Below are 14663 nucleotides of genomic sequence, written 5' to 3' on the forward strand. Positions count from 1 at the left end.
ACATATTATAAAATCCAACTTATACTGTGACATAGAAAATGTTAAAAACGGATATTGAACCAGTATTCGTGATTCGATGAAAGACCCTATATTGTCGAATGATAAATGAACCTTTTTCACAATTTATGTCGGGGAAAAAAATAGGAGTTTTTCCTTACTTTTATACCAAACACATAAAAAAAAATAGTTTAATCTCAATTTAAAAGGACTTTCATACAATGATAGACGATTAATAAAATGGTAAATAGAAACGTTTTAAATTTTCAACCTAGGACGTAAATATCCATCTGGATCCTCCATTATCCTAAATTCTCTGAAAGTAATTACTAAATGGCTAGGCATAAAGCAGATTTTCCGGAGGATGAACCTACTGAAGGGGGTATACGCTACAACACCAGGTGTCTCATCCCATGCCCCACCAGGGCTTAACCATGGACACACTGAAGGCATAACGCCGGACTATTTAGACCCATTGCCTCTGAGGATTGGTACACGTCCTCCAACCCTTGCATCCACTCCTTGGTAGAACATCAAATACCTTATAAACATAACTTATGATCAAATATATAGGTTACAATGTGACACTTCAAACCAAGGCTCTTCTTCGGATATGAAGGTCATTGAAATATGAAAATATTCATTGCTAAACACAACCTCGTGCACTGGCCGAGAAGCCATATCGTCTGATATATATAAAAAAAAAATAGTTCTTTTAAAGGTACCAACTTTCCGGATAATATTTTGTGATAAACTGAAGTAAAACAATGCATAAAAGACTGGGATTTTATTTCAATAAACACATGTAAATTATAGCGAACAGGACTATTCCGTATACCAAAGTAAAGACCCCCCCCCTTTACTTTAGTATCCGGAATAGTCCTGTTTGCTGTAAAGGGGGATACTGTAAAATAAAAATTGTTGGGTTTTGTTTTGTTTTTTTGAAAATGGTTGAAATGCTTGAGTTTCCTGTGCTCTCAATCAATCGCCAGACTAAATGTAGTGACTTTCGGGTAATATATCACGTTTAAACACTCTGTACTGAGTTTCCCGCGTGTGTTCACATGAGTCATGTGACACCGTGTCGTAGGTATCCGGTGTAAATTCAATATTTTTAGAGACGGCTTTTCTATATTTCAAGTATCAGAACAATATACAGATGTCCCACATTACGTAAAAATGAATTTATATTCTGGTTAGCATAACTAGAACATAGTGTAGTGAGTTTCAGGTGTAAAGTCTTGTGTAGCGAGTTTCGGCATTATGCACGTATGTGTGTGTGTGTGTGTGTGTGTCTGACATCTTAAAAAAAGGTGACAACAAACACATTTTCCTTGATCAATACTTAAATCAAGCTATATTATATAAGTGGATATTAATACAGTTTTCCCCATTTTCAACCTTTAATATTGGTAAGTCACATGGGATGGAGCTACCTTAACAAGCAGTTTTTTATTTCAGTATTTTTTTGTTTCTAAATTGTTACAAAAGTATAATCATATGTTTAGTAATCATGCATCCATATGCATGTTTATAAACAAAGATACAATATAATTAGCAATATTAAAATTATCCACCTTGATCACATTTTGTGCCTCGAAAAGACTCCTTGCATCCTGCTGTACAGATTCCATTGATTTTATCACACGTCTTATTGATACAGTTGTTGCTACATTCATGTTGACAGTTTATTCCATAGGAACCATCACATTCTAAAGTACAAGAAAGGACATTGATTCTAAAAATCAAATAAAACAATACCGAATGGTAAATGCAAAAAACAATTGGTAAGACATGTGAAGATGTTTAAATAATATATATGTATGTTATTACACGAAAAGCTCTTGATTGTGAAAGGACCGTACATTGTCTCAAGTTATAGTAAATATATACACATATATTGTCACTACAGTAAATTAATCCGAAGTGTTGGATCAAGTCGAGTTGACAGGCGCGGAACATCAGATCAGAAGACGCGAAGTGTCGAGTTTGATCTCATCATCCTCAGCTGTCAACGAAACGTGACCAAACTCCCCCGATTAAGTTACTGCATTAATGATAAATTTATTATTTACCCACCTGTGCATTTTAAACCCACATTCATAAGATGATCAATGTAATCTAAATTATCACAAACACAGACATACTGAGGAATTATATTTTGTGCACGCAGTTTTGTTTTTGACGTGGTCAATGTTTTCCGCGAGGATTCATTGAGACATCATCCGTTTCATAGGATATGGATTGGCAATCAGGAAACCGAATCATACTCTGTGAAATTCACAGAATAAAAAAAAACAAAGAATTAATCGGTATATAATCAAATTAATACACGTCTCTCGCCATGCATTTACAAATTACGCTGATAGTATTCCATACAAAAGTTTGGAAACAACAGGCGTGTTAATCAGGAGCATTGTGGAAGTGGAAATTTAGTGGAAGTATTTTCAAACTCGCCATAAACACCACGTCTTTAGGTAAAAGGGATGATATATCGTCGAAACAGTATGTAAAGAGCGGTTTAACAATTATCATCGTACACAACAGATATAGTTCATATCAATTTGTTTTATCATTCAAATTAACTTTATTCAAAACATGATTTCATCACATTCCCATATTATTCCAATTGATCTCTATCAACTCATTTACATTAATTTCCCAATGAAAAAAAATCCACAAGAAAAGAAAATCTCCAAATCATTACGAAATCCAAAGATTGATGTCGGATGAAAATATAAATTTAAAGAGTTGAGGGAGGGGGTGTAAACTCCAGTAAGTTTTTATCATTCGACATCGATTACACTTTTAATGTACACTTTCATTAATTTTGTAAATAAATGGTAGAAAAGGTATATTGATTATCATCTATACTCGTGTGATTTTACTTGTTAATCGATAAGTTTCAACATTCATCATATGCAGTTTTAGAAAGGGGATGGGGGTCTAGGTGAAAACAATGTGAATTCATTTTTTATCAGATAGTGAACTTTTGATCTCACTGCTTAGGATAGAATTCAGCAAATTTACAATCGTTTATAAAAATTGAAACATGTGGTATTGCCTAAATCGCAAATGGAAAATATACCATTTGTTAAAAATAAACTCCTCAATTCTAATACAAATTTTTGACACGTCATTTTCGCAAACAGTATTTCCACAACAGCTCACCTTTGATACAACTGAATCCCATGTAACCGGGGGAACAGTTACAAACCCCGTCAGTGTGTCGACATACATCGATACATTTCTCTGTGCAGACATTAGAACAATTTGTACCAAAACGGCCATTTTCACATGCTACAATAGAAGGATTTTAAAATATATTCTAGGGTTTTATACTGTAAGAACGTCTATGTTCTACACACCCAGTAATAATGAATAAATAAAAAAAAATGAATATCTAGAAAGGAAGTCAGTAATAAAAAATAATTATAATAAATAAAACACGTTTTACATATGTTACACCTCTCCCCTATGTATCCATCAGCACACCCATCTACACATTTCCCATCTGTGTGTCGACAAATTCTGCTGTATAAACAGTGATTACTGCATGTTTTCTTACATAAGTTTCCAAAGTATCCGGGAGAACAAGCTGTCGGAGAGAAACAGGTGCCGATCATTCATGTATATTACAGAGCAGTTATTTAAATGTCCCCAGTAATAATCATTGATAAGCGTGGCTTTACCACTATATTTCCATAAATATTGCTCACGTACTTACACATATTACAATATCGTCCTGTATATCCTGACTTACACCCAGTGTCACAATATCCAGTCTCTCTGTTACAGATGCCATCATTAAGGCAATGACCACTACAGTTGTAGATACAGTTCGGACCATACGTTCCCATTTTACATTCTGTAAATAGTTTATTCTAAATATGTTGTCTTTTGAGTCATGTTTACTACATCTTTTGTAAATAATGATTCTTTTTCAAGTAAGATGTGTATTCTGACAAATGGTTTTTCAATCATAAAGTTATATCGAGTCAATTACCAACATTCAAACAACGCTTAACAATTCGCTTTACCGGATGTGTGGCATTTTCAGATAATGCTTACCGTAATACTCATTGAAATTGTAATTTCAAATAAAATAAAAGTTGTATTGATTTGATTACCAACATTACCGAATGTGTGACATATAATGCTTACCGTATTACTCATTGAAGTTTTAATTTCAAATAAAATCTCGGATCAAAATGCTAAGAATCTAATGGGATATTACCCATAATAAAATAATCTAAATGAATCAGCATTTGCATTGGCATATGTACGCCATGTGGCGTGTGCTTATGCAAGGTTATCCACAGTCAAAATCAGTGTGCCAAGAACGGCTTCACAATCGGTATGAAACACGTCAGACAGCATTTGACCTAATGCGAGGTTGTATTGACGAACTAGATCGTTATAACGACCATAGAATTTGCGAAATGCTGACTTCAATCGAGACTGTTGAAACCCCTGTACCATCAACTTGTTTGTCAGTAGCTTACCTCGATTTAAAAACTGACTATACCCGGAACAGGCTCTTGTATATCGAATCAGTTGAGATATATAAACACCATATGCAGGTGATAATGGAATATTGCTACATAAATGTGGGAAGTTGACGATGGAGAAGCTAAAATCATCCCGTTTGTCATACGGTTGAGTTGTCAATTTGCTGTTAAAGTCTACTTTCAATAAAATATCTAAGTATGAAGCAGAAGCGGACCACTCTGTGGTGTCCTTCATTTTGAGCTCACAGGGATATATCAAATCGACATAAGAATGAAAGCTATCATTGTTAATAGACAAAACGTCATCGATATATCTAAAAGTAGAACCGAAGGTCACAGCGAGAGATTTTTTCTTCTTACGTATACGTTTTTGAATAAATTTTGCTTCATATGAATATAGAAACAGGTCAGCTAACAAAGGAGCACAGTTCGTGCCCATGGGAATTCCAACAGACTGTTGGAAGACCTGATCACCAAAGACCACGAAGATATTGTCAATGAGGAACTCTAGCATATTTTTTATTTCAACTTCAGAGTACTTGTGCGTGGAATCAGAGTGGTGTTTAACAAAGTAAGTTTTTGAATGTCCAATCACTAGATATGAATATTTCCGTTTTCCGTTTTTGTTGAAGAAGCAACTATCTATGATGTCAAAAAGTCTAGTCTTTAATTTATCTTGAGGAATGGTCGTGTATAGTGTTGAAAAGTCATAGGTTTTAATGCTATTGATTTGGGAAAAATTCTGTGATTTCAAGTTTACTAAAAGTTCTTTAGAATTGTTTAGAATCCACATTTGATTAACACCACTTTTGGCATATGTAGTCGCACAGTAAGTTTGAAGGTTCTCCTTCACAGCTGTTAACATTTTCGTGAGGAACAAAGATAGGGGCTTGGTAGAGCACTTACTGGATCCAGCAATGTATCTTTGTAAGGGTTTTTATGTAGTTTAGGAATCCAGTATAGGTACGGTAACTCATATTCATTCGACCCATTGACTGGAATATTAAATGTGTCTAAAACTGAAGCATGGTTTTGAAGAATTTCGTCTTTTGAAAGAGCAGTTGGAGTATAAGTATGATTACCAAAAGTGTAATTAATGCCAAGTTGGTTTAAAATACAGTTGTAATAATGAGCCTTACAAACAAAGACAATGTTTTTACTAGCTTTGTCAGCTGGAACCAAAACATATTCCTCATGTAACCTATCTAATTCTTTTATCACTTCTGGTTTACTAAACACAGAAGGATATATGGTACGTACTTTTGTTTTCATGTGTCTAATGCGGGATTTTAATATCCCTCTTATGCTTTTAACCCATTCTGACAATGTATCAAGTTCTTCTTTTTCATATTTAGCCCATCGTCTGGCATAATCTTCGACAGAACTCATAATAGAGATGAAGTTCTGTCGCCATTTAAAAGACCGAGGTTCTCTGTATTTAGGACCTTTAAGAATAAGTGATTTGAGGTCCTCATTTTCAACTATATCAACATCACCAGTAATGACATGTCCAGCTGGACTGTAGTTGAAAGAAGATGAAGAACAAGAACATGTTGGTGGATTGCGTATAAGATGGTCTATATCTAAGCACTGCAAAGTTTGTTTATAATAAAAAGTTTGGATGCAATAGTCACATCCATTGACCCACATTAGAGATACTTTTATCAATTAGTTAGTTATTATCTGTTTGATATATTTTTGAATTGTTTCTTCTTATCCACAGTGGCAGGTTCCTGTCGGCTTGCTAGTTTAATGTCTTTAAATGTACACCCGTTAACATTTTCCCGTTATGCTAGAAAAGATTTGTTTGAAAATTACTCTATTCCTATTCAGAGAAAAGGTTGATTTATTTTCTTTAATGTGTACGTGAATATAAAAATCGTAGAAGTAATTTAATAAAATTCTACTTTGGTGTGCAAATATAACAAAACAGATGTAAACATTTGATATAATAGATAGTCAATTCAATAGAGCATAAAATCAATAATCACTCAATAATTATTGATTGCAAGTTGAATAATTATCATTCCATGCTGATGTAATTTTAGGATTTTATCTCTTTTATTTCAAAGTTTAAAATAATGGAAGGTGAAGATAACGAACAGTGATCAATCTCATAACTCCTACAAGCAATACAAAATAAATCAATGGACAAACACGGACCCTGGACACACCATAGGTGAGATCAGGTGCCTAGGAGGAGTAAGCATCCCCCGTCGACCGGTCACACCCTCCGTGAGCCCTATATCCTGATCAGGTAAACGGAGTTATCTGTAGTCAAAATCAGTGTGGAAAGAACGTCCTAACAATCGGTATGAAACATATCAGACAGCATTTGATCAAATGATATGTTGTATTGACGCACTAGATCGTTATAACGACCATAGAATTTGCGAAATGCTGACTTCAATCGAGACTGTTGAAACCCCTGTACCATCAACTTGTTTGTCAGTAGCTTACCTCGATTTAAAAACTGACTATACGCAGAACAAGCTCTTGCGTATCGAATCAGTTGAGATATATAAACACCATATGCAGGTGATAATGGAATATTGCTATATAAATATGGGAAGTTGACAATGGAGAAGCTGAAATCATCCAGTTTGTCATACAGTTGAGTTGTCAATTTGCCGTTAATGTCTACTTTCAAAAAAATATATAAGTATGAAACAGAAGTGTACATATGCGTACAGTGGAGCCTAGGTAATCTGGACGCCATTAATCTGGACGCTTCACCTTTCGGACGATTTTTCTAGGGAACGGAATTTTTATACATTATTTTGCATCATTAATTCGGAAATTCGCGTTCCGGATCCGGACCGTCACTTTTTACTAGAAAACGTTATAATGCATTGAAAATTGTACCGTTAATCCGGACGGTAATTTTGTTTAGGGTAGGTCTGTGTCAGAGAATTTTAGCAAGGCGTAAATTGTAAAGAAAACAAGTCAAACTGTCTAATTGAAGCGATTACCTGTACCTTGTCAACACCTCCCTTTAATTAGGTGATGTGTGATGATATGGCAGGTAGATAGCACGTGCCGATCGAGACATTGTATTGCCAATTTTGGCACATATGATCTCCATTGCGTATAGTGTTGAATTTTTTAAATAAATCTGTAGCATATTATTTTATAGTCTTGATGAATAGCCTAATAGTTTTAATAAATTAAACATCATGCCGTAATGGTAATTTTTTTAACTGCTACACATATCAGTTGTACTGATTCGTAAATTGATTATCGGCTTATCCAAATCTAAAGAGTGTATATTATACTTCTAGATTCTGGATTTTATACTCTTGATTGGCGTGAAATATACATGTATGTTCATGCACATGTATCAGTAGTAAGTTTTTAACATTTAGAATGTCACGCATGTAGAATGTACCTATGTACAATACCGCAACGTTATTGTTAACATTCACATCGTGCTCTATCGTGCGTGTGTATCCTATCGTATTGTGCGTGTATCCTATCGTATCGTGCGTGTATCCTATCCTATTGTGTATCAGGTTTTCCGTTTTCTATCGTGTTTTGCGTTTATCAGGTCTATCGTGTATCGTGTTTTGCGTGTATCAGGTTTTCCGTTTATCGTGAAAATCGTTTATCGTGTAGCTTCGGAAACTATCGGGATCGTATATTAAATCTAATGAAAAAATGCGATACTTTCAGAAAACTTTAATCATTTTGTTAAAAAGCTATTTTTAAGAACCGAGGAAAGACAGTGTATTTAAAGGAGAACATAAAGCTGTCGATTTTAAGGCAGAAGAAGATCTATTTGTCAGTCCATCGAGGGTGAACATTTATTACAATTTCATTCTAAGTAGTCTGGAAAATAGGCATTGGTTTGCCACGCAAACCGAGGACAGTAAATCTGAAAGCTCCTTCATCTTGAGTTCATAAACATTTCCTTGTCTAGAAACAATTATTTGTAATTAACACAAACAGAGAAATAGGAAGGTCCGATTTGAAAGAAAAAATCAGTACATTACAAGATTAAGTTTTAAAAAGGTGTAGGGGTGTTGCATTTCCCAAATTCTGCTCAACTGGGCATGAATCAGCTTTCATGGTTGTTTTTCTACTTGTACATGTATACATGTACTAATAGTTGCACGTCTAGATACTGGAAATTTATGCTGGTTTTGATGATTATTTGGTGTTTTTTTTACATACTGAACACAATTTTATTTAAGCGTTGCAATATTGCGAATTTAAAACAACCCGGGTTTTGTTTATGTTTTTTAAAAATAGTTTATTCATTTTTTGTTTACAAAAGATCAATACAAATAAATATCTTCCAATACGCCGGTTTCGAGATACGTCCGAGTTATTTCCCTTTGGAGAACTCTCGTACATAGTAAGGCGCGAAAGAATTTGTTTACTCGCGAGAGTGGGACAGATATTCATCACAGTGTAAGTGAATGTACTCAGTAAGTTTCTCATACGATGTTTGATAACCCGAATTCGACTCATACACAAACTAAGTAAGTGATAAGTATCTAGGGAGTAATTAAATACATAGAATTCTTATCCTATCACGTTATTTCGCTGGTCATAAGTACCATATCGAAGATATTTCTTGCAAATATGACATTGTTTGTATGTTTCCTCTTCGGCAAAACATTTCTTTCGATAGTATTTAGTATTTCCCACATTTACATATTTAAAGAGAAGCCGCTTTTAATACATTTCATCGTCTTCCTCGTTGGCTGCATATCCACTCTCTCCCACTTAGGCATTCAAAGTTTCACTAAATGCACCTCCTATACAGAAGATTTCGTATCTCGAAACTGGCGTATTACTTATGACTATCACTTATCACTCATAGTGTAGAAATATCTAACATATGAGGATGTGGTGTAGTGCAGTGAATTTTTTAAGGGGGTCGTTATGAAAATAATTGTAGTTGTTGAATGAACGGTGAACTTAGAGCTTGATGCAAAATAACCCCCCTCCTCGCTACACACAAAATATTACTTGGTTTTATTTCACATTCAAGATAATAGACATTAGAATAAGAGAACTACGTATACTGAAGCATGCTATCACTACAATATATTACATTTAGTTAATTCCCTGTATATTTGATATATTAAACATTAGGTGGCAATGCAGGTTTTAGAATCATTGGCTGATGAAATTCATATAGATATCAAATAATGAATTAAATACCGTATATAGTTTAGTTTTCTGATTTTAGCTGTGATGGCGTAAAAAGCATCAATAGAATAAAAAACAACAACAACCCATGTACGACCGTGGATTAAAGAAATTATACGTTATAGGTATATAATGAATATTGAAATCCTTCAATATTATTATCAACATAGTGTAATTATGTTGTAGGTATCAAAATATCGTTCTGTCTAAATTGTTTCTAAATTTTCAACATTTCTACCAGGTTTTCCGTTTATCGTGAATATCGTTTATCGTGTTTTGCATTGATAAGGTCTACCGTGAAGATCGTTTATCGGGTTTTCCGTTTATCAGGTTTACCGTGTATCATATCGTATCGTGCATGTATCCTATCTTATCGTGCGTGTATCGTGTTCTATCGTTTATCATGTCAAGAATACGTTGCGGGTACTGTACGAGTGATTATTGTTACGATGTTGTAGAGCTTTATTGCTTTCGAATTTTTAAACTCCGGGTAGAAGAGAGAAAATTACCATTTTAAGGAAAATGACAATTAAATTTTGTATGTACCCGTAATGTTAGTTTCATCCGACCTTTGCTCCGTTATTATCGCATCATGAAAATAACAGGTGAGCGTGACTAGATCAAAGCAGTAGTAGGTCTTGATATTACGAGCTTAAATTATTTTGTTCTCCCGATATTGTCTTGGATAATTATAGAATAAGAAATATAAACTCTGGCAGATTGAATTTTGGTTAAAGAATGTTGTCAACTGACATGATAATCACGAAATTCTTATATCAACTTTGGACGATGAAGATTGTTTTAACAGACCGCCGAACCCGTGAATCGTGACAGATGGAAATTACCGACCTCTTTAAGAAGAAAAGGTGTGATGAAATATTGTGATGAAATAGTGTAAATGATTATGTTAGTTACTAATGATTCATTTACTTATAGTTACATAAAGTGCTTCACCATTTGTTTTAGAGCATACGGTACACAGTTTTGTATATTTTATTTGTAGGGCTCATATATATGTACAATGTAAGCACAGGCAAATACACTGAACAGCTACATTAAATTTTAGTGTTTTGAAATACATGTAAATGTTAACATCGTCATAATTTCTTTACTAATGCAAATGGTTAATTCCAATGATGGAATGTGTTTAAGTCACTATACATCAATAAAGTAGGCATATATTGGTTACTTATGTAAAGATAGAAAATATGCGATTCAATTATCCGGAGGCTTCATTTATCCGGACGATTTTGCTGGGAACCTAAGTGTAAGGACTAACGAGGCTCCACTGTATACGTTTGATTTTTTGGGGCCTATATATCATTTGTATAGTATTTATAGGAGTGCGGACCACCCGGTAATTTGTTGATGATTGTTGATATATGTTTAGAATGAAACGATGATGATAACGAACAGTGCGCAATCTCATAATTCCCACAACGAATAAAAAATTAATCGTAGAGAATAAGGACCCCTGGGCACAAAACAGAAACGTGTACTTTTGGATATACCAGAGGTAATGTTCAAGTACATGCTCGCAGGCACCTGATCATCTTTTCATGAGTCACTTATACATCTACTTGCTCATATCTAATTTGCTTCTTTAATCAGTGCTTTATCTAAACGAGGCATAAATTCGAACAAAAAAAGAACAACAAATGCTTCCGTATTTCACACTGGGCACCTGTCCATCCTTCAGCACAACCATTATCACACTGACCGGTCACAGGATTGCATGAGGCATTTTCTTTACAGTGTCCCACGCACTGAAATCGACAGCTATCGCCATAGCACCGAGCAGGGCATTCTGTTTGTAACAAAAAAATTTATACACTCTTCAAATAGAGAAATATCAACCAACATCAAAGTCTTTGGAACATAAATCATACTATTAGTCCAAATGCTTTACCTTTAGACAACAAGTGTTTTTACATTGCATGGGGACACTATTCTGTGAAATACTGGTATGAGTTCAATTGTTAAGTTTTCGACAGAAAAGCTATCTATTCTCACTGTAAAACACTAGAAATTGTCCGAAAGAAGTGGAAGTCATGTTATCTGATTTATGCTTCTATATGCAATATATATGATTTTAAAAACATTCAAACTATAAATATAATCTAACTTTGCAAATATGTTCGAAGGCAGTGCAGAAATTTATACTAAAACGAATAATCTGAATCAAAAGTAAAAGAGATCGCTGTGTGTCCATTCAAAATCACAGCTGTTATTTGAGATTAACTATAAGCCTTCTGAATACGGGTCAAACCAGGAAACCCCATGAGGACATACGGGTGACATTAATTATCTTTTGATTCCATTTACATACCGTTTTACCAAAATATCATCAACATAGAATAATGTACATATAAAAATAATACCTCGACAAAAGAAATAGTTATTGTAGGCTATATCAGTATGAGTACTTTGGATTTAATCTGTTTTAAGAGTGAAAATTAGTAAGCATCAAGCATGTTTTGAACAAGAGGCCCATGGGCCTAGAATCGCTTCTATGATACATTGTAGAACAGGCAAAAATTCTCATTAACAAAGATTCATCAATTAACAAAGTTTGATGATGTTAAGTCAAATAGTACCTGAAAATTGAAATGTAACTGTCCAAAAGTAGGTCACGGTGGCCTACTTTTGGTCGACACACTAAAGAATCATGATACATCAACTGACAAGTCAAATAGTATTCAAATATAGCCGTCAGATTCCAAAAGAAGGCCACAGCGACCTACTTTTTGGTCGACACACTCGAAAGACTCAAGATGCATCAACTGACAAAGTTTGATAATTGAAGTCAAATAGTATCTGAAATATTCAGATATAAACGTCAAATTCCAAAAGTAGGTCACAGTGACCTACTTTTTGGTCGACACACTCTGAAGACTCAAGTCCCATCAACCGACAAAGTTTGATGTTTGTAAGTCAAATAGTATTTGAAATATTCAAATATAGCCGTCAAAATCCAAAAATAGGTCACGGTGACCTACTTTCTAGTCAACACACTCTGCAGACTCAACATGCATCAACTGACAAAGTTTGATAATTGTAAGTCAAATAGTATCTGAAATATTAAAATATAGCCGTCAAATTCCAAAGTAGCTCTAGATGACCTATTGTTTGGTCAACAAACTAAGAAGACTCAAGATGCATCAACTGACAAAGTTTGATGATCCAAGCTTTCATAGTGTCTAAAATATGCATCTAAAATTGAAAATGTGAAATTTGAATGTCTGCAAAATTCAAAAAATAGGTCACTGTGACCTACTATTTTTATAAATATGTTTTGAGGCCTCTAGACGCATCGACTTACAAGGTTTGATAATTCTAAATCTATCGGTATCTGAAATGACAACCTAAAATGTATTCATAAATGATTAGCCATAAAATTCAGAAAGTAGATCATGGTGACAAACCTTTCAAATAACACAGTTGAAGGTCGCATGCTCCATCAACTGACAACTTTTGATAATCATACGCTCAAAAGTGTCCAAGATATGCATCAAAATCCATTTAATTATAATTACCTGCGAAATTCAAAAAGTACGTCACCATGACCTACTTTTGAAACAACATGATATTAGGTCCTAAGATGCATCAACTGACAAAATCTGATGATCCTAGTCCTTATACTAAGTAAAATATCAAAGTTTTAACAAAACAAAATTTAAGGTCAACTTTGAAGTGACCTTGAGACCACACCCTTTGCCCCAGGATGATGCCTTGAACATTTTTTTTTATCTACAACCTATCCTCATCCTTATGCATAAGTTCGGTGATAATATGCCAAGTGGTTCTTGAGAAGATTTTTAGCAGCCACTACTTTTGTTTGCATTTTCCTAATTATCTCCCCTTGTTAAAGGGTCACAACCCTAGTTTTAACACACAAAAAAAGCCCTTAGGCCAAGGATACCCTGTGACAAATTTGACAAAAAATGGCCAAGAGGTTCTTGAGATATAGCCCTTTTTGCAAAAAGTTTACACACACCGCACACCACACGCCAGACATATGGCCATATGATTAGCTCTTCGAGCCTTTGGCTCAGAAGAGCTAAAAATGTGGAAAGTGGCATAATAATAATAAAAAATAAAATTCTGTATAAAGCGTGTCCATGCTCATTTAAGTATGACACTAGAATTTCTCTTTACACAAACACATATTTACCACTGTTTATCATGAAACTCTTTTTTTAAACTCAAGCATACACCAATTTATTGTAATCAACATTGATAATCGAAATTAATCTCACTCCTTGATAATTATACTTGTTTTCTTGGGCTTAACAGTGAATTGAATACATTTCTAAATAAAAATGTACACCCATGTCAAGGTTTACAGACATTCTGCAGTTATAATATGACATTTGTTCTGTCATTATCAAGAGAAATGTATGAGTAAATCACACCTTTATAAACAAAAGGCAGTTTATTCCCATTTTACCCTCAAATTACCTCCCTTGAAAGGTATTCAGATTCTGGAGGTAAAAACGACATTGTTTACACTGTCTATATAATAAAAAAATACCATTCAAGACAACTTTCAGTTTAGCATTCACAAAGTTGTAGAAAAATATTAACATGAGTACCATTTTGAAACAACAGCAATTAAATTATTTGAAAAATGAAGACATTGGAGTCATTGAAAAAGACATTTCCATTTTGAGCACCTTTCCATAGTCATTTATGTCCAGAAGACTTTTTTCATGTGAATAGTATAAATGTAAATATGCTAAAATATACTACTCAAAATTTGATAAGGATCATAGATATTTTCGTGTTTAAAAAATTAATAACTGCATAACTGGCAATATTGTGTTCAAGTGAAATCAAAAACGTCTTCAACAAACTTGCAGGTGCATTTCATGCCATGGGAAATGCGTTTCTCATCACAGTTTATGCTTTTGCTACCATTACACGATTTTTACTCAGGCATCGGTGTCTGATTCTTTCTAAAATTTCAAACTCACTTGAGTGTTTACACTACGT

The 14663-nt window shown here is 34.1% G+C and overlaps 1 protein-coding gene across 2 annotated transcripts in view; it reads right to left on the reverse strand.

The window, feature by feature from the left end:
- Positions 1–14663, reverse strand: part of LOC130049205 (multiple epidermal growth factor-like domains protein 10) — a 56367-nt gene that overhangs the window by 20635 nt on the left and 21069 nt on the right. For both annotated transcript variants that reach the window (XM_056146491.1, XM_056146492.1), the window contains exons 5-8: positions 3725–3865; positions 3455–3595; positions 3169–3297; positions 1575–1709 (exon numbers count right to left, since the gene is read on the reverse strand). In XM_056146491.1, coding sequence (XP_056002466.1) covers positions 1575–1709; positions 3169–3297; positions 3455–3595; positions 3725–3865 — 546 coding nt within the window. The remainder of the gene's footprint in view (positions 1–1574; positions 1710–3168; positions 3298–3454; positions 3596–3724; positions 3866–14663) is intronic.

This window comes from Ostrea edulis, chromosome 8 (genome assembly GCF_947568905.1).
Source record: "Ostrea edulis chromosome 8, xbOstEdul1.1, whole genome shotgun sequence".
Lineage (NCBI taxonomy): Eukaryota > Metazoa > Mollusca > Bivalvia > Ostreida > Ostreidae > Ostrea > Ostrea edulis.